This window comes from Colius striatus, chromosome 1, assembly GCF_028858725.1.
Source record: "Colius striatus isolate bColStr4 chromosome 1, bColStr4.1.hap1, whole genome shotgun sequence".
Classification (NCBI taxonomy): Eukaryota; Metazoa; Chordata; class Aves; order Coliiformes; family Coliidae; genus Colius; species Colius striatus.
Genome location: NC_084759.1, coordinates 100,163,097 through 100,184,557, shown reverse-complemented (window position 1 = coordinate 100,184,557; position 21,461 = coordinate 100,163,097). Strand labels below are relative to the sequence as shown.

At 35.5% G+C, this 21,461-nt stretch overlaps 1 protein-coding gene across 1 annotated transcript in view; it reads left to right on the top strand.

Moving 5' to 3' along the window:
• NCAM2 (neural cell adhesion molecule 2) overlaps positions 1-21,461 on the top strand; it is a 271,912-nt gene that overhangs the window by 128,167 nt on the left and 122,284 nt on the right. Inside the window, exons 4-6 of the mRNA XM_062006146.1 lie at positions 10,451-10,525; positions 12,284-12,490; positions 14,531-14,674. Coding sequence (XP_061862130.1) covers positions 10,451-10,525; positions 12,284-12,490; positions 14,531-14,674 — 426 coding nt within the window. The remainder of the gene's footprint in view (positions 1-10,450; positions 10,526-12,283; positions 12,491-14,530; positions 14,675-21,461) is intronic.

The following is a 21,461-nucleotide window of genomic DNA, read 5'->3' as shown; positions in this document are numbered from 1 at the left end:
TAAGTTCAGATTTGCTCATCTTGTTACATTTTTTTGAGAGGTTTATTCTGAGATGTCATCGGTTCAACTGAATTATTTATGCCTACTTTTTACTTTGACTTGTCCAACAAGGTAAATACTGAGATTGGTTCTTACATCTTTTTAATTCTGTTTCAATGAGTCATGGGCAATTATGACCATGATACCTAGCCTTCTATTTACAGAACAATCATACCAGTATCCTTCATGAGACATTTGCTCTAAGCCCCTGATCATAGCCCTTTGCTAGTCTTTTCAGATCCCGTTTATCTGACTTGGATTATGATCCCTAAACTGGACAGAGTACTACAGGTGTGACTTCATCAGCACTGAAGAGTGAATTGGAGAATTCCTTCAAAGTAGCTGTCTTAAGTGTCATTCAGAATTAATTATTTTGCTTTTTCAGAGAATTTAAAATAAATCATAAAATGATCTTTTAATGTCTTTTAATATTTTTCTAATACAATTGTTATGCAATTAAATTGAATCTTAGTCCAGTTCATGAATAAATACTTTCAACAAGTCCTAAATGAATTGATATAATGAGAAAAAGACTTTAAATCTTTAAAACTTCATCTCTATTCATTTTCTCTTCTAATGCATGATTCTAAATTAACATGGACATGAAAGAGAATTTCTTTTGTTTGACCAAGGTAACTAATCTAAGTTTGGAAATAAGGCTTACTGTGATCTGGAGGTTGGATAAAATGACCTGTAGAGGTCACCTCCAACCTAAATAGTTCTGATTTAATCTCAATTTTTCAGAGATATAAAGGAAACAAAATTGTCAGCTCAACTAAACTGTCCTAGATTTGGCCTGAGAGTTTATGTGGATGACTGGCTTTATGCTGAATAAAAACAGGTACCTGGAAGGCAATTGGACTATTTCTGTGTGTAGATTATCCTTCCTTTTACATGCCTTAATATACTTATCCTGTTAGTATATTGTTCTGTGTACTGAGGCAGCAAGGTAAATTCTTAAAGAAATTCAATACACTTTCAAGTATACTTTCTTAGAAGTGAATTGGGAGCATTCAACATGATGGAGGTTCTGTGCATAAAAGTCTATCGTCTTTGCAAAGGACTGTGATGGTAACAGCCATAGAAGTAAATGCATTCTGCACATAACAGATGTGATCTCAGTCACACTTCTAGAACAGTGATTTCTAAGCTTTTTTTTGACAGATGTTTATTAGATCGAGTTCTATATTTCTTCAGGATATAACCATTAAGGGTAAGACTTTGTAATGAAGGAATATTTTCCAATACATTTTAATTTTCATTGAATGTTGAATATATCGAGTAGATTATTAAGTAAAAGAATCAACAACTTAAACACTGTCCTCTGGCATTTTTTAGCTTTGTTCAGGTAATTTATGATTTTTTAAAAAATGTAAATGAATTTTCAATGGTAAGGATAATGATATCAATCTCATTACTGACTTAATTCATCGGTTACAAAAGCATAACATTAAAGATAAAAATAATAACTAATTTTAGGTCTGCGTGATATTCAAATTTACTATTTTAAATATGGTTCAATGAAAGTTAATATATATACAAATAATTATATGTCAAGATGCTTCTGAATAAGATTGTCTAAGTAATCTGTAAGTTATGTACATTAACATATTGAAAATACTTTTCTTCTAAATTCCAGAAGCAGAAAGTAAAAGAGTATGTAGAGATAACATGTATGAAATTGGATAATTCTCATCCCATGCTGTTAGTATCTCTACTTCTAAGTAGAATTTTCTTAGAGTAAGGAAGCTTAGTGGCTGATGCAGATATTACTTCTGTTCTTAGGGTCAATCTCAGATAATAATATTTTCAAGTCTTGTATATATTAGTAGAAATGGAAAACCTGAATACGGGATTGCAGACTCTCACATTTCAAACTGTAGCTGCAAGTTTTTCAAGAACTTGATAGAAGGAAAGGAAAATGAAACACATTGCTCAAAGTAAATTGTATTGAGTGAAATGATGATTCCATAAATTCAAATGCCAGATGATTTGGAGTGTCTTGGGAAGCATCTGCCTTTTGTAAGGAGAATGTGCAAAGTGACTAGTGGCAAGAGAACAGTAGCAAGTTCTTAAATCTGAATTTAGAGACTGCCTAGATCTATATGCCTGGCAACAGGAAGTCCCTGTAGTCAGTTATCCATGCCCTGGTGACACTTGTCCTCAGCAGGACAGCAGATTTCAGAGATGAACTATGAATAGGGCAATTCAATTCTCTTGGAGCTATTAATTAATTTTTTTGAGATGTCAAACAGATATCCTTGTGTTACATTTCCACAATCTCTTTGTCAGCTCTTACAATTAAAAATGTGAGGTTTTGTGTAGTTGAAGTTGATATTCTGATTTCATTATGCATTTCCAAGAAATGGGAATTAACTGCTTATGTGTGTATTAAAGAACACCCTTGACAGAGACTGTAACTGAATATCTTGAAATAGAATATCTTTTAATCTTGATTTTCTGTGATAAGCTTCTACGCCATGATTAGAAAATGTCTATATTGTTTAAATATTGATTAAATATTCTTTGAAATAACGAAATGATCGGACTTTTAAATAGGTACTTCAATATTTACATCATTATCCAATCTCACAAGTTTTGAGATAACTGAGCTCTCAATGCCAGCCTCCCTGGAAATCTCGATAAAATTCTCAGTGTTTATATGTTTATTTCTAAACGATATTTTTCCTTGCTTGGAGGGAAGGCAGTAGTGAGTAATTTCTCTGAGACAAGTCTTGCGATTAAAGTTGTGAAAAGCAAACTTTTTTAAAGTAATGTCTTGTTTTATAGGTGTATACTCTCTCTGCTGAGATATTAATCATTCATCTATTTTACTGTTTCTGCTGCAAGTGTCATAGACAAGAATATTGATCAGACAATTTTCTGACCATGCTTCAATATTTGTGCCATTGTTACACAAAACTGGATCATGTTAGTTCTCTTGAATTGTGCATTTCACCCCTATAACATCTGTTATGCCCCAGAAGGCAGTTTGAACTTCATGTGACTTCTACTTCTTCTCATCAGGGAAAATGACACTTGAACAGATGTAGCAAATGAATTCATGATGAAACAGAGACTATTTTGTCTACCTAAAAATGAACCACTCTGTATTCTGTAAGACAGAAATTCAACAAGGAATCCATAATAATTCAAATAAAACCTTGGAACTTTATATCAGGATTGTGTTTCCTACTGTCAAATCCAAATAAATGCTAATGTGATGAAATGGAAAGTTCAGTTATACTTAACTACTTAATTAATTGTAAAACTTGATGTCAAGCAATTTAAAAAGTAGATAACATTTCTCGGTACTATCATCCCCTGGAGAAGTGATATTTTATGATTCAGTAGCAGCTTGCCCACTACAATGTTGAAAAATATACAGCTTCCATAGAGTTTAAGTTTTTGTTTATTGGCTTTGCAGATGCAGTTTGTCTTTCAGATATTGCTACAAAACAAATTTCAGACAAGCATTCAAAGCCACTGAATGAAAAATAGGCTATCACCATGCCAGTTACTATATTTTTATTCATAAGAAAAAAATTACAGTGCTTACAGGACATTAGAACACAGTCTGAATAGAGAATGTTATGTAATTTGTTAAATTTCTAACATATATTGAGAAAATAATCTAAAAGTACATTTAAATGATAAAATGTTCAGTGAGATATATTTGAACAGACTATTTCAACAAAATTTTCACTGTATATTCACATAGAGGAAAAAACCACTATGCTTTAGCATTATTTTTATTCCCAAAAGCTTATGATAATATTACATGATTTTAAGCACTGCAAGTCTCACAGACTTTAGAAACTCGACGAGAATATAATCTCCTTTTCAGTGAATATGCAGAAAATAACTCATTTGGATATAGAAAAGATGTGACAGTGTGTGGTAAAATCCCGTTTTTTCTAACATTTTCTAACATTTTGTTGTGAGTTTCCTGTTTAATAATTATGATTTTAGTAACAAAGTCATTAGCTTTAACAGTCATCTTTTGTGTAACTTCTTCATTGTCTATATGAAAAAAAGGGAGACTTAAGATTCAACATTTATATTTAGTGATTCTATCATTTAAGCAAGGACCATAAAGGACATTATGGATGGTGTATTATTTTTGTATTTCTGACTTTGTTGAAATAATCATTGAAATAAATCAACTGATTGATATTTTAAAAAAGAAAAGCATTTGCCCTGAAATAAAATGCCCTTGAACTGTCTGATGCTTAAGAAGTTCAGTGTACATGTAAAAATTTCTCTTTCCTCATTTCAGCTTAGAAATCCAAATGGATGCAGATAATAATATTTAAAAATAAAGCACAGCACCCTTTTTGGTATTTCAAAGTATATTAAAACTAGAAAATATTATAAATTTAAGAGAAAATACATTTCTACAAGGATGGTGTTTGTGTAATTTTCATTCAAAGCCCATTCTCTTTTACCTGGGGATCAGTGTACTTAAACAGAATATTCTCAGAAGCCTGCATAATAGAGGTAATACTGAAAACAAAATTACACAACCCATATAAGTTTATTTACTAGATGAACTCAAATTATACCAATAACCTAAGGTATAACTATTGTCAGAAATCTCATGCTAAACAAAAGTAAGAGCTTCACAAAGTATACAGCCTTGTCAGCTATATTTTGCAGCGTAATTGCTTATCTTAGAATCCATTGACAGAGCCATCCAAATGAGCTTCTGTGGCTACTACTCCTCTCCTTAGTCCCATGTTGATCCCAAGCTATTTCATATTTAGTCTTCATAGCTGTGTCATTTCCTTTTTATTGTCTTCACATTACTCTCTCTCTTTCAGTGGGTTTGTAGCCCAATAGATTTAGAAAGACCTCTCCATATTAGAGTGCTGTCTCATTGTTCAAAAGGAAATTTTCCTTTCAAATTTTTAATTTTTATGCTGTAGCATAAAACAATCCAACTATATTGTATAAAATTTTACATAGTAGACCTGATACAGAATATGGTGTGTTTTTGGTTTAGATGTCTACCTAATGTCATACTTTTTAGTAGAATCAAAACAAAATTTTTCAGGTTTCTGTACCGTTTGGGTGGGTTTTTTTAATAAACAGATCTAGCAAGAAGTTTCTGTATGGAGTTAGTAGCTAGAGCAGTGTGTTACTCAATATTTTAAAGTCTTTTCCTTTTTCTATCTCATGTATGTATAGTATAAACATTTAATGTGTTTTAATATATTGCTAAGTGAGAATACAAATATGAATGATTTACTGTTAAATTTTTTCTAAGCACTCACTGATGACACCTCATATTGCATTAGGTAATCATCTGTATAGACAGAATTATGGTATATTTGTGATGCTAGGTCTGAAATGTGAAGGGTGTTACTGCAAAAGAGACTGAAATTAATTAGTCTACTTAATATTTGATATTATGAATAGAATCATCTGTCTGCATATTTAACAAAACAAATGGACCTCTTATTACTATTCTTACTTATCTTCCTAAGTGATTTGTAAGCCCATTAAGGAATAATTCAACAGAATCCTCCTAGTGTAGTACAGACGATAGTAATTCTTTTATAGTGAATGTGATCAAAAGGGAAGGGATTGATCATAATACCTTGTGCTAATAGTGGGGGTTTTTTTCTATAAATTACACATGTACTGAAGACTGAGTGAAGCTTGGCTAACTTTATTCTTTCCCAGGACACCCATACTATAGTGGCATTACACTCCACAATGATCTATCTGAACACATCTTCTAGATCTGTCCTTTTTAAAAATTATTTATTTATTGTTTTCTTGTTTGGGTTTTTTAAATTATTTATAGCTACTTAGGCAATATCCTTGGAAACATGGTTAGAGTCAGCATTTTGTCAGATCGATCGAAAATGCTAGTATTAATTTTTGGGCTAGATTTTAAATAGCTAGATGCAGCCTCTACTGACTTGAATTTTTGGAGCATCTTCATTGGCCTGATAAAATAAACATTCACCTGTGTATTTAAAGAGCTTCAGACCACTGTGGCACAAGTTCCCTTTTATATTAATCCATTATCTTTTAGTGTACAGCAATAACTTAAATTGTGTGTGCATTGCTTTCCAACTTCATCAGACCTTATAAAAACGTAATGCATATGTGTAATTCTTTTGATAAAAATTCAGAAGTGATGTAAAACTTTCTGATTGTGTTGTCTCTTTGTATTATTATACTTTCAGTAAGTGATGAGTGAACCTACTCCTAGCTTAATACTGGGCTATTTTCCTGAGTACCTAATAAGCACAGATTGCTAAATTAATCACTTCGGCAATATTTTTCATTCTAGTTAGCATAAAGTAATATTTTTCTATTTACAAAAGCAGAACTAGAAAAAAAAAGGATGAGACAGGAAAAAATGGACAGATTGTCTTATATTTTTCTATTTTGTAAATATTAAAGTACCATATGTAGAAAACATTATTTCCTTTTGGTATCAGAGATGTGGCTAGCATGTCTCCACAGAGTTTATGATTGCATTTAGGCTACTAAATTTAAATGGAATTTGGCCTTTTGCCAGAACTGTGCTACATTCTCAACTCTCTATTTCATTGATGAAGGAAAACTATTCTTTGCTTTTCATTTCTCATCATGCAGTTTCTTACATTCTACCTGACATTTATTTCTTAATTTATTACATTTACATAGTTCAGTTATTACAGCTATTGGGAACTAAGCAATGAAATTGTCCTTGGAGCAATACTGATTAAATGCTAATGTATATATTTCTGAAGCAACTCTACAATACTACGAACTCTGAAAGAAATTATAGTGCCAAATATGACTTAAAAAGTGAGTCTGTGATTTGAAATAGATGCCCAGTCTCTAATCTCTTGAAATTCCCCAGCCTCTAAATTTATTAGTCCCTTTGTTTCTAACCAGCAGTTATATGTCCTGAGGTTAAAGTGAAGCTTATCCTGACAGATAAAAAACAGGCGGGTACCCTGACAGGTAAATAAAGAATTGAGGCTTTGAGTAGAATCCTGGATGGTATACTACTTTTTCATGCTTATTACAGCAAAAATAATATTTTGAAACTCATTTCCTTTCCTACACTTAGGCTTCTGGTTCTATGGATGTAAAGACTGTAGATGAGAATGAGCACATTAGACTCTTTCTTTGTCAGTTCTATGCCTGTGTCCTACAGGAGCCTTCACTGTGTTCCTCTGGTGCTAGATTAAACTTTTTTACAGTCCACTTCAGTTTCTCCCTGACCTCTAGGCAGACATGTCCTCTTTCTGATGGTCTTTATGGACTGATAAATTTTGATGTTAGCAAACAGAGTACACCCAGATATTTAATTTTGCCTGAAGTAGAATGTGTTCTTGGGGACTTTCTGCAGTTTTTCTTTGTAACGATTTTCTTATAGGGGTCAGGGTATAAAACGTTAATAATTTTGATGTGGAGTTTGGAGTGTAACACTCTCCACTTCTAGAGATATTTGTCCTGTCAGACTTTCATAAAAATTATACAAAAGGAATCTAGTTAGCTTGGGACATTCACTGTACACTGTAGTTTGTGTTGCAGTTTTCAAAAAGTTGAAATATTTCCACATAGACAGAATAAACCATAATTATTATATTTCAAGACTGAAAACCCCAGATTCTTGAAACAGTTTTTTTTTTTTTAAGCTTCATATACACCTCAATTTTCTACTGTGTATAATTCTGAATTAAAATTTAGATTATTTTCTTTTCTAAATAATGAGTCCTTTTTTGTCTGTTTGAATTCTTCTGTGTTAATTAGACCTCAAAATTAATGTGAATTACTTTATCCTTCTTATTGGTTCATGAACGTGTATTTTCCTGTTTTATAAGATAAAGAATGTTAAAAAGCTACAGCTACTTAGGATGCTGGTAATGTTGGAGTTGTGTTTATAGGAGAGTAGATTGTTATTTTTCATAAATAATCCCTTCACTAATAATACAGGCTGTTTTGGGTAGATTATTCATAGGGTGAGGGATTAATAAAATAGTTCAAGGTGGAATGGATTTAGGAAGAGTCTCTAGTCCAATCTCCTGCTTTGAGCAGGGTCAGTTACAAAGATAGACAAGATTGTTCAAGGCATTATCCTGTGAGCTCTCAAAAACTGAAAAAATGAGATTGCATAGACTCTGTTAGCAATCTGTACCACTGTGTATTCATCATAAAAAGTTTTTTTCTTTATACTCAGCCTGAACCTGTGTTGTTTCAACTGATCTTTCATCCGTCTTCCATACAGTACCATGAATGGAGCCTGGCTCCATCTTATTGTTACCCACCATAGGTATGGGTGGGTGATTAGGTTCCCCTGCAATTCTCTGTTCTTCAGATTGAACAAGCCTAGCTCCCCCTAACCTCTGATCACTAGTTATACGTCCCAACAGGTTTTTCTCTCCCAGCTACAGAACTTCACATTTATCCTTATTGAATATTATGTGTTCCTGTCATATTCTTCCAGTGTCTGTAGGTCAATGACCTCCTTCACATCATTGATAAAAGTGTTAAATAGGATAGATCCCCAGACAGAATCCTACAGTAGCCTTCTAGTTACTAGTCTCCAGGTGGAGTATAACAATTAGTCACTGCATTCTAAGCCTAGCCATCCAACTCGTTTTTTTGTGAGCCTAGCTTTCCACTCATCCAGACTAACTAACTTCATGTGGTGGGTTGGGCCAAGTACCTACATAGTCCATTGCTCACTCCTCCCACCCTCAGCAAGACAGGTATGAAAAGAGAAAGACCGAAGTGATAAAACTTACGGGTTAAGGTGAAGACAGGAAAATCACTGTAAAAAATATTATTATAGGCAAAAGAGACTCTAGTTGAGAAATTAAACTTTATTTATCAACTCTTGACGTAAATATTTAATTACTGATTTGAGTATTGAAAAGCAAAGAAGACAAATACATAAATACATAAATACATAAGGAAAAGACTTTTCTTCCCCTGTACCAGGCTCAAGATACCTATCCTTTCCCATTCTTAGTCTTCACTTCCCTTGTTATCACTGTCAATGCAGGTTACACTCAGTCCTTTCAGTGAGGAGATGGATGATACAGGAGGTTGGAGTGAGCACATGGTGGTTTTTTTCTGCCATTCCTTCTTTCCTTACTCTTTTATTCATAGAATCATTGAATGGTAGGAGTTGGAAGGGAACTTTAGAGATCATCTAGTTCAATCCCCCTGCAGAAGCAGGTTCACCTAGATCAGGTTGCATAGGAACATGTCCAGGCGGGTCTTGAAGATCTCCAAGGAAGGAGACTCCACAACCCCTCTGGGCAGCCTGTTCCACTGCTCTGTCACCCTCACAGTGAAATAGTTTTTTCTTATGTTTAAGTGGAACTTTTTGTGTTCCAGCTTCATCTCATTACCCCTTGTCCTGTTGCTAGCTACTATAGAAAAAAGAAATGCCCCAACTTCCTGACACCCACCCTTTAGATATTTATAAATGTTAATAAGATCTCCCCTCAATCTCCTCTTCTCTAGACTAAACAGCCCCAATTCCCACAGCCTTTCCTCATTTGAAAGATGTTCCAGTCCCCTGATCATCTTGGTGGCTCTGCACTGGATTCTCTTCACAAGTTCTCTGTCCCTCTTGAGCTGAGGAGCCTGACCACTCCTACAGCCCAACTCATTTCCTCTCTTCTGTAGTGTGTTATCCACAGGCAATAATCCTTTTTGGGAACATACTTAGTCTAGCATAGGCTTGTGCACAGGCCACAGTCTCTCCAGAGGTGTTACCAACTGTGCCATGGAATACCTCCTATTGCTTTGGCCTTCTTGTTGCTCAGTCTTTATATTCTAAGAGGTGCCGCAAACACCTCCAACTGTCCATTGTGGAGCCACCTAGAACAGCCTGTGTCTGTCACAGTGCAACATCTGACCTCCCTCTCACAGCAGTCATTCCATGCCATTCCCTGCTATCAAAATCCTGCTATTTATACTCAATGCACTTGAATATGAGAGTATTGTGGGAGGCAGTGTCAAAAGCCTCAGTAAAGCAGAGGCAATTGCCACCCATTGTTCTTTGGTCATCCACAAAAATAATAATTTTATCCCAATGGCATTGGTCGGGCATGTTTCACCCTTTATCAGCCTATGAATGTTCCCAGTCATCGTATTCTCATTGTGTTATTTGTCCGATATTTGTGTGTATTTCCAGCTTTTTTTTTCTTTAATTTTGTCCCCAATTATACAATATGAGGTTATTATCCGTTGTATAACATCTTATTTTCATTGTTTTCTCCACCTCTATATATATTCTGTTTCAAAAGATACAATGCTTAGGTGAGACTTTCAGACTTGTTGAACAGATTCTGTAGTGTGGAATGAGGAAATACAAAACCTGAAAATTTAAAATTTAAACTGATGAATGCCAAAATATATTCATAATCTTCTTTATATTTTTCAGCTCTACTTCAAGTTACTATTTCCCTTAGCAAAGTTGAACTCAGTGTGGGTGAATCCAAGTTCTTCACGTGCACAGGTATGTGATCATTTTACTGGAAGGCATGTATTTTTTGTTAGATTTTGAACTTCCTTCATAATTTGAAGATTAATTAATTAATTCACAACATTAAATTAGAATAGTTTTGTATATTCATGTTGACTTGTAAGAATAATGATAAATAGTAGATCTTCTCTGGTTTCATGTTTCCAGTCTGGGAACTATTCATTTCAGACTTGGACTTAGCTTGAATTGTCTATATCAATACCAGTAGTTTATATATCTGCTAGGATGCTTTTGTTAAAATATTTTAATTTGTCTAAAGAGAGTTGTTAAATAAGATACTAGCCAAAGCTTTAGCATCCTCCTCAACCTAATGAGACACCAAAAGAGTCATTTCTCATAGGGCAGATATCAGTCAGGAGAAGAATTTGCATTTACAGCTGTCTAAAATGGATCCCTGATGCTGCTGAGTTACCATCTTCTATTGACAACACATGGCCTGACTACATTGACAATTGTCCTGGTTTATGCCCATCAGGGAACAAAATCCACTATCAGCCTCAAGTACCAAAGACCTGAGGATTGCCAAAAGTCAGGGAGAGCTTAATTGCTGCTTAAGGTTCAGGACAAAACAGACCAGGCTACTCAGCTTGGGGAAGAAAACAGAAAATAATTTAATGCAACATCAACTAAAACATAACCTTAAAACCCAAAACATAACCAAAATAAAACAACACGGAGTAGTACAACAATGAAGAGTCTGACCATCCCTTTAAGACCACCTTCTTCCCACTCCTCCCCTTTTCTCAGGCTCTGATCCTGGTGTTTTTACCTCCTTCCCCCCTGAACAGTCCAGGGGGGCAGGGAGTTGGGATTTCAGTGAGTCTATTCCTGATAGCTTCTGGCTTTTGTCTCTCCTAAGACAGGTGGGCTCCGCACCTGTCCTCCCTGCTAGTCCATGGGGTACCTCACACACATGGCAGCCCTGCACGGGCTGCTTCGATGTGCATTTATCCCAAAGGCTGCAGCTCCTTTCTACCTCTCGTGTGGGGCTGCTCTGCGGCGCCCAGGCTCTCCAGCACGGCCTGGGCCATGGCCGTCTCCCCACACAGTCCCTCGCCCATCCAGGCTCACTCACACGGAGCTACTGGTAACTCTCAGTCCTGCCATTCCCCTGCATGGGTTGCAGGGGCACAGCTTGTATTCTTGCCACGGCTTGCAGAGGGGTCTCTGGTCTGGTGCTTCTCCTCCTTCCTCCTTCTCTGACTGTGGGGTCCGCGTGGTCGCCTCCATCTTGTATCACTCTTACACCTCCTACCAGCACTTTGAATTCCTGTCCCTAAATAGTGATTACAGAGACGCCAGATTGGCCCAGGCAGGCCGGAGGGGAGTCTGAACCCAGGAGCCAAGTGAGAGTCCAAAACCTCTTTACCAGGTCTTCACTGCAACCTGCTCCCCCTGTTACCAAGCAGAAGCTGCTCCTTGCTAAACCATGATAATGCAAGTGCCCGATGATCCAATGACAGATGAACAGCCTGTATTTGTTCTTTAAGTGACTTTCTGTGTTTATTTTTTTTTTCCTCTTGAGTCCTTGATCTGCTGGTTATCCTGTCTCAACAATCATACATCTTCCTGCAATTTTGACTTGGTTGTCTTTCTACAGACCTTGTCACAGCTCTCTTAATTTAGCAAGGTTCTGATATTGCACAGGCATTGTGCATCAGCTAGGCATATGTGCTGCATAATGTATACATTAACTTCTAATGTTGGATTGTTTTTTGGTTTTGTTTGTAGCCATTGGTGAGCCTGAAAACATAGACTGGTACAATCCACAAGGAGAAAAGATCATTTCTAGTCAAAGAGTGGTTGTTCAGAAAGAAGGTGTCCGATCACGTCTAACCATTTACAATGCAGATATAGAAGATGCTGGTATATATCGGTGTCAAGCAACAGATGCTAAAGGACAAACTCAAGAAGCTACTGTTGTTTTGGAAATTTATCGTAAGTTAAATATTATCAAATAACAAATGAAAAACTGTTTTAAAAGCCACTGCTATTGAAAACATAAAGCCTATCAAAATATCTTCCCAGCCTCTGAAAGCATTTCCAAGTAACTGCATCTACTACAGTTTAGTTAATAATATAATGAAGAATATATTATTTTTAATAAAAGTGAAACTTAGACCAAATTAGTTATTTTTATGTCAGTCTTTTCCTGTTCTTGCCTTATAATGGAGTTTGACCATAAATCATTGAAGCTTAAGGTGATAAGCAGCCAAAATGAATTTCAACTGAAAACAGCTAATTGAGGACTATAGTTGATAAGTAAATACATTTTACTGTGGTAAGCGATCCTATGAGAATTTTGTGTTTTTTTTTTTTTTTTAATTTAGCTAAATAACTTTACATTTTACTATACTCTAGATCTACCAAAAGTGTCTAAAGCCATACATTGAAAAAGTACATACTGACGATATAATGCAAAGTCTTAGTTGGTGAAAGAGTGGGACATATGCCACCAGCCTTTCAGCTGAGATATTCTTGAATTTGTTTGGAGATTTTTAATATTATATTAAATAATTATTTTTGGATAAACTGAGTACAAAGAACTAAAATGGGACAGAAATATAGAGTCATAAATCACTTCTGAAAGGTATAGATAAGTCAGATAACAAAAGACATACATTTTTTGAAAAGTCTTGATAAAACAACTATTGAAATGGTGCTAGCAGTTACAAGTAATTACATGATGGCTTGAAAGATATTAGCTCAAAGGATTTCAAGTTGTGTAGAATTCATTTGTATGCATAAAACTGCCATTCACTGATGAGCAAGGTTTAAACCGTTTGAAGTATTTGCATGTGGTAATTTTAATAATTGTGAAGTTAGATGAACCTGAAGCCCTATACAAAACATGTGAAGGTTTTTTGGGAAGTGACATGTGAAGGTTTCACTTTTCGTATTTGTGATGTATTGTAAGGAAAAAGCAGGATACACTGTACTCCTAGTATCTGGTTTGGTACGCACTGATATCTGTGAGAGTATTTCTTTTGGTTTACATATAGTCAAATACTTCAAACATTTCATGCAAATACTTTGTAAAGCTATGTAAGAGATGCATATAACATAAGTACGCTCTCTCTCCTGTTAGAATTATGTAAATTATTTGAGCCTACTCTTCTGTCAATACAAAAAGGTAGAGATGGAGTTGCATCCCTGACCTACGTTCTCCAAAGCTCCTCTGAAATGTAATTGTCAGTCTTTAATCCTAGAGAAAACAAGTTGTTTTATCTTCTGTATGCAAGAAAGAAATCCTTCCAGAATGTTTCATCAAGAAATTGGTTTCTGCATTAGATCTTGTATGAGATCATGGATTAAGTCCATCTTGGAGTTCTAATACCAAATTCTAATAATAATGAACTTATTCAACTCACAAATAAAATGAAATATCAAGTTTGTTATTTGGGACTGGAAAAGTTAAAAGGCTCAACAGCATTAAAAATAAATAAATACTTGAAATTCTTCTGACATAATAATATTGTTTTAAGATTTTATGTTTTACTCAGCTATGTTTTTCACAGTCAGTGAAGCTGAAGTTCCACCTTTTAAATAAGACTTTTCCAAATAATTTTGGTTGTTTTGATGGAATAAAACCATGAGAGTTTAATTTAATAAGAAGATTATGAGCAGTAAAACATAAAAAAACCCTATTAACCTGAACATATAAACTTCTAAACTAGAGTTTCAAAACTTGGCCCTGGAACATTGAAAACAATGAAAAATATATTTATAAGACATGCTTACTTTATATAAATAAAACAAAAATTCTCATAATGCAAAATTATTGCAGATTTGTTCCTACAGACAGAGTGTAAGTCATATGTCCAAGACCACTGGAGTCTAATCTGGGAAAACTATAAATCTGTATTATCACAGTGAGAAGGCTCAATAATCATCTTTATCTGAACTGGTGTCACATCTAATTTTAATGCTAAGAGAATTGGAAGATACCTGCAATATATATTTTTTTTTCCTTTTCAGAAAAGCTCACTTTCCGAGACATAATATCTCCACAAGAATTCAGGCAGGGAGAAGATGCAGAAGTTGTTTGCCGTGTTACTAGTTCACCTGCTCCTATTGTCAGCTGGTTGTATCGCAATGAGGAAGTCACAGCTATTGCTGACAGTTAGTATTTTGGTAACTCTTTATGTTATATATTCTAAATAGTATTAAAATACTATTATAAAAGAAGACTAATCACATTGTAGTATAAGATATTGATTATCCCATCAGCTTGAGTAGAATTTGACCAGATTCCACAATTTATAGAGAATCCATATGAAATGGCTTCCTTCATGTATAATTTTTCCAATTGCAAATTTTGTGAAGATGTTACATGAGGGTCTGAAGTGTTGAGGCCTCAGTAATAGGCCCCAAAACAAAGCTGAGCTCTAGATGAACCTCCCAACCAAAAGTTATATAAAAGTAGTAGCTGATCATTAGTGAAATATATATGATCATTAGTAAAAGATGTATCTTAGACAAAACAAAATTATTGACAAGCATAAAGTTTCCGATTGTTACTGAAGGATGTAGCTAAAAACGTCTATGAGGATGTATTTATCTTTGATGTATCTATTTCTGTGTGTATACGAGACCTAGTGTCAAAATCAAGAAGACGAGGAAACTCTCTTGGTTCCTTCTGGGGCTTTGGCCAAGCTTCAAGTGGTGTCTCAACGAAGAGTGAAACTAGATGTTCTGCCGATTAAGTTATGTAAGATTGTTTATTCAACAATATAAAAGGCTGGACCCTCTTGCAGTGACTTTGGAGACCTCACCTACAAGTAGGTACACTGCATAGGACCTCCCAATTGCTGTGACAGGCTCTCCTGACCCTCACTGCAACCGGGGCTCCCCAGCACCTGTGGATCTGGATGATGGTAAAGTATTAGGGCAGTTGGAAATGTATCTTTCTTAATCACTATCATCGTTCTCATGTAGTGATGAATCATAGAACGGTAGGGGTTGGAAGGGACCTTTAGAGATCATCCAGTCCAACCCCTCTGCTAAAGTAGGTCCACCTAGATCAGGTTTCACAGGAACATGTCCAGGTGCATTTTGAAAATGATTAGGTCCATTACTTTGCTTATGCTCTTTGTTGCTTAGAAATAGTGTCATAGGCTTATTGTGGTAAGTGAATGAATTATTTTATTTTCTATAACATTTAAAAATAGACAGTAATGTAAAAGTAGTCTTTCCATTGGTGTTTGTGTCCTTTTCCCTGCCCCCTGTCATTTGACAAAACAGGATCCAAATGCCCAAAAGATTGCTGGGAGCTCCTTTGTAGGAGATCTTTCTGGGCAGCCATTTATGTAGGAATTAAACATGTTTTTAAACCTAGACAGATAAATTTCACTATGCACACAAAGCTATGACAATGACCAAATACTGTATTGACTTTGGTATACTTGCACAGTACCTCAGAAAATTTTGGGTGAAGATTTTTTGCATAATTCTGAAAGTTTACTCGTATGAGTGTTTTAAGGTACCCTTAAAGTTATAAGCAACTGGGGCTATAGGTGGTCTGTTAGGTAAAGATGAATCTCACCTTTCCCACATGCAAATTATAAACCTGTAGTGAGACAATTAATTAGGTGCATAAAATTTGTTTGATTTACTCCATAAAAAACTGTGAACCATTTTTACAATTCCATATCAATAATCTTCTTTGCTATTATGGAAAGCAGGTGTCATGGTTTGACATGACAGCCTTTTTTGATGGGAGGAATGGACTGTAAAGGTGGCTGCTGTAAGAAGTTGCTCGAAAGTCTCCCCAGCTCTGAGCGAGATCCACTTCTGGGGCTGAGACAATTAGACGCCTGCAAGATCACTTTTTAAGAAGCCAGAAGAAGAGGGTTCCTCCTCTTTCTTTTCTTCTGCCCCTTCTTCTTCTCCGGCTGGTGATGGTGCAAGGAGTGGGAAGAGAGAGAAAAACAAACATGCAGACTCCAAGGTCAGTGAGGAGAAGGTATTCTGGAGCAGAGACACCCCTGCATTCTATGGAGAGGGCTGGTGAAGCAGTGATTTGTTTGGATTTTGCTAAATACCACACATCAAGGGCAGAGACTCATTCTACTAAAGAAGACCCCATGGCAGGGGCAGGGACTATGTCCGGAGGAGGCCATGTCTCTTGAGAGGGACTCAATATTTAGAAAAGGAACCCACTCCAAAGATGCTCATTAAAAGTATGGCTGAAGGAGGCTGTGTCCTGTGTGAGAGACCCTATATTCACAGAATATGTAACTGTGGGGAAGAACCCACGCCAAAGCAGCTCATTAAGATTATGCCCAGAAGAGGCCATGTCCCATGGGAGGGATCCTGTATCTGCAGAAGCTGCAACCATGGAGAAGAATCTATACTGGAAATATTCACTAAGGTCTGTGTCCTGGGGGAGGGACCCCGTATTGCAGCAGGGAAAGAATGCAAGGAGTTCTCCTCTGAGAAGAGAGAAGTGGCAGAGCCCATCTGTGAGAGACTGACCATATTCCCTGCCCCCCTCGAGTCATTGAGTGGGGAGGAGGTAGAGATATTGGGAACAGTGAGCTGGGCCTGGGAAGAAAGGAGGGATGGGGAAGGGATAAAGTGCTGGTTGGAATTTTCTCATCATCCTACTCCCTTTTTCATTTTGTTCTGTCCTATTTCTTGTAGGTAGTAGAATAAACTTTCCTCCTTTCCTCTCTAAGTCGAGTACTGGAGTCTGTTTTGCCTGGAACTGCAATTGGCAGTGAGTCCTCCCTGCCCTTGTCTTAATCCACAACGGCCTTGGCTATCTATTTCCTCCCATTTCGCTGGAGCCTCCACCATCCTAATGAGAGTGGTGATGAATGGGAGCACCAAGCAAGAAACTGTCATGGAACTTCTTTACTAGCTGGGCCATAACATGACAGCAGTACTTTCCATGTTCTCTGGAAATGGAAATGAAACTAATGGTGTTGATGAGCTAGATTATCTCTCTTCTCATTAGCCTTTATCTCTGCATACACTAAAAGTCAAAGTTGTACTGTATGCACTTTAAATTCATGTTCTTTAAAAATAATATTCTAAGTTCAAAATGAAAATGAAAAGTTATATTTGGTGTTTTATAAAATCACATAAACATATGTGGAGCAGTTACAGGAAAAAAAAAATCTTGTTTTGATGTTTCTAGACTTAGTCTTAGACTGCTCTCCATTCTGAAAGAAAGTTTTGATAAAACTTATTTAGTATACTCCCCCTTCTGTCATCTAGACACAGAAACGAAGAAGAAATAGTAAATAACAAATTTCTTCAGAAAAAACAAGTTGACGTTTTGTTATATATAATTATATATAATGAATGTAGGTGAAACATAAGAAAATAAGAACTCTGAAAAAAACACAAAATTTGGTAATTTAGCAGAAAATCTTTTACAAGAATGAACCTTAGAGCTTGAAAAATTAAAACTGCTTCAAGGATACCTTAACATTTTTTTATTGTCAGTTTCTTTCCTTTCTTTTTCAAACTGTTACATTTTGTAAATGGTGAGTTTTCAATATCAGTATATAAACTTGTCTTTTTAATATTTTTTTTCTATAATGCCTACAGTGTGAATTATTATAATGATAGAAAACAGTTTTAATTTTAATAGAATATATACCATATGTTCCAATCTAGAGTAGTATCCAAATAAGTCATGCTTGGGAAGAAATAATGTTTTAAATCATGTAAAAAATAGGACATTGCTAACTTTGTGAGTTTTGGTTTATGATACAAGTGGAAAAAGAGTACACCCAAAGCCTTACGGGAAAGATTTTTTTTTTTTTTTTTTCATGTCTTCTGAAATAGAAAAGACTCATATTATATTTCCAGCTACAAATCTCCAGCTAAAAAATCAGTAATTGTAACCTATTTGCACAATTTAAATCGCATCAGACTTGTCTATTGTATTTTAAATGTTGCCTATTACTAAATAAGTAACTAATTGGTTTTGTTTTTCTTAGTTCATAGTAAACTAAAATACTGAATCATTTCATATCCAGACTGAATCTGAGGGACACAAGAAAGCACCTTCTATTTTAAACATTCTTTCACTAGCACAATAGGAAGACAAGAGAGAATGTTATTACATTAATTTAATGTTTTTTTTCCATTTTATTCTTGACCATTCATCTGTTACATATTTTATAACTAGTGGGATTTTTGCCACACAGACTTTTGACTAATTCAGTTTTGCAAATTCTTGACTTCAGTAACTAGTATCTGTATTTGTGTGGTCTTTTTGAACAGAAGATTTATTTATTCTCCTAGAAGGCTCACTCACAAAATGACAAGTGAAGATTTATATTTTTTTTTCCTGTCTAGTAGGCCTATAGCTGAAAGAGTTATAGGTGAAATAGTTTCTAATTATCTGGATTATTTTTTGTATGTTCCCAAAACCTTATCTACTCCATTGCTACATTATCCCAGTATTTCTATTTTCTTTTGAGTTCTGCAAAGAAAGGTGTATTTAAAGAACTATGAGGATGACTGTCCATCATTCTTTGGTAAAAGAGAAAAAAACCAGAACAAATCTAGTTGAACAATGATGTCCAAAAGTCTTTCTAGTCTTTCATTGTTTTAGGTTAAATAAAGCAATATATAAAGCATAGTTTTCTGGAACTGTTCTAAGATTTTCTCTATTGTCATGATTCAATTGTATGGTAGTCAGGGGTATTTTACTGGCTACAAAAGTGAATGGAATTACTTTCATCGATCAGATTTTCTCTCGAGTCGTGACTTGTTCTGTTTTTGCACAATTTGAGGGCTTAACATCTGATCTGAATGAAGAGCTAGGTGACATGATTGCTTTTCTAAATTAGGCATTTAAGGTTGAGTGAATTGAGTCCAGAAAACAGAATGATAATGTGGAGGAGTGAAGTGACTAGTCACTGTCTTTATCCACCAATTGTAATTCATTTAGTATAGTGCACAATTTTTTTAGGATATTCATGGGATAGTGAACTTTATCTGTGTGCATACCATCTCTATGTATTATGTTATTCTGCTGTTACTAGTTAATTCTACTGTCTTGTGCCTGTCAACACTTGTTCAGCGATTGCTGACTGAGCTGGTCTATGAACAATTGATACCTGCTGAATAAGAATAGTGTTATTGTAATCATTAATGACAAGCCTATTAAAGGATAAAATATGGTGAGCAACAATTACTAAAATCACACATTCAAGTCATGTTCCTTTTTAAAAGTTTCTTTATAATATGGTGTGTATTTCTTTTTATCTGTATGTAGACAGCAATTAGTGGTGGAAAAAGACCCAGTATGTTTTTCTTCTGTTACATCTAGTTTACTCGAGACTATGTCCTACTGTATCTATTATATTATTCTTCAATGAAATTTAAAGATACTTAGTCAAGACCTACAGTATTTGTTTCCTGTTACTAAATGAACCCTAATTATTTCAGCATTTTAAATAAATAAATCTTCAATCCTCTTGTTCATTTCACATATTAAATATTTATGTTAATTAAACAAAACACAGTTATCAGTGCTTAAAATGAGGAATATTTTGAAGCACAGGTCTCTGGAAATTGTGTAGGGACAAGAAGGAAAAAGGTATAGTTTGTATATGGTAATGTGTGAAATATGTTCGAGTATGACTAATAAACTAGACATAATTAGCATAAATATGTTGAGGACACTGATTCTAAACCTGTATCAGATGAAGTATAATTAAATTTTATTTTTTCATTTCTCTCTTCATTTTCTGATGAAGTTCTTGGTATTGAAACAGAACTCACACAATATAAAAAGCTGTTTTATTTATAAATATGTATATATATATATTAAGAATAGACTCTTAGCCATGTAACTACATAAAAGCTTTTCTACCAAGTATTATTTATCATTGATTTGGAATATCAGAGTTATGTTGGGGGAAATCCCAGGCTCAATTTTACCTTTTCATTGCTGACTCCTCTACCTCTCCCATTCCAAACAGTGCAGGGAAATAGGAAATAGGGGTTGTAGTCAATCCATAACAGCTCCAGTATGGGTCCTTCCCATGAGCTGCAAGTTCAGGATAAAATTGCCCCAGCATAGAGTCTTCCATGGACTGCAATGTGGTGATCTGCCCTAACATGCTTTCTTCCAGGGCTGCAGAGGGATCTTCATCTCCCTTCCACTTTCTCTCATCTTAGTGCTTACAAGGCTGTTTCTCTGATATTTTTCTCACTCGCCTCACAGTTTTTCAGTGTTTTTTGCCCTTTCAATGGTGGCTGTGGGACTCAACTGTGCCCTGCAGTGCGTATGTTAGAGCCGGCTGGAACCAGTTATCCCCTGCATGGGGCAGCCCTGGCCTCTCTTCAGACTGGCCTCCCTGCGGCCCCACCTGCTGCCAACACCTTGCTATGTGAATCCAATACATTAGTTGAGACAAAAAAGAGAAAAAAATGAATTTAAATTCAGTTTACTCTTGTGGGTTAAAATCTTGTTGCTGCATGTGCAGGCAAATATATGCACACTTGATCAGAATCCATGTTTTCAATGAACCTAAGTTTATCAAAACAGCAATTGAATTTCAGTTTATAATGGACTATGCACAAGGTCTTTCTTATGTGGAAAGGCTGCGGGAACTGGAGCTGTTTAGTCTAGAGAAGAGGAGACTGAGAACAGAGATAACATTTACAAGTATATAAATGGTAGAAGTCAGGAGGTTGGGGCATCCCTTTTTTCTGTTGTATCCAGTGACAGGACAAGGGGTAATGGGATGAAGCTGGAACACAAAAGGTTCCATTTAAACATAAGGAAAAATTATTTCACTGTGAGAGAGAGGGAGCCCTGGCACAGGTGTGGAGTCTCCTTCTCTGGAAGTTTTCTAAACCTGCCTGGATGCATTCTTGTGTGACCTGATCTAGGTGTACCTGTTTTTATCAGGGGAGTTGGACCAGATGATCTCTA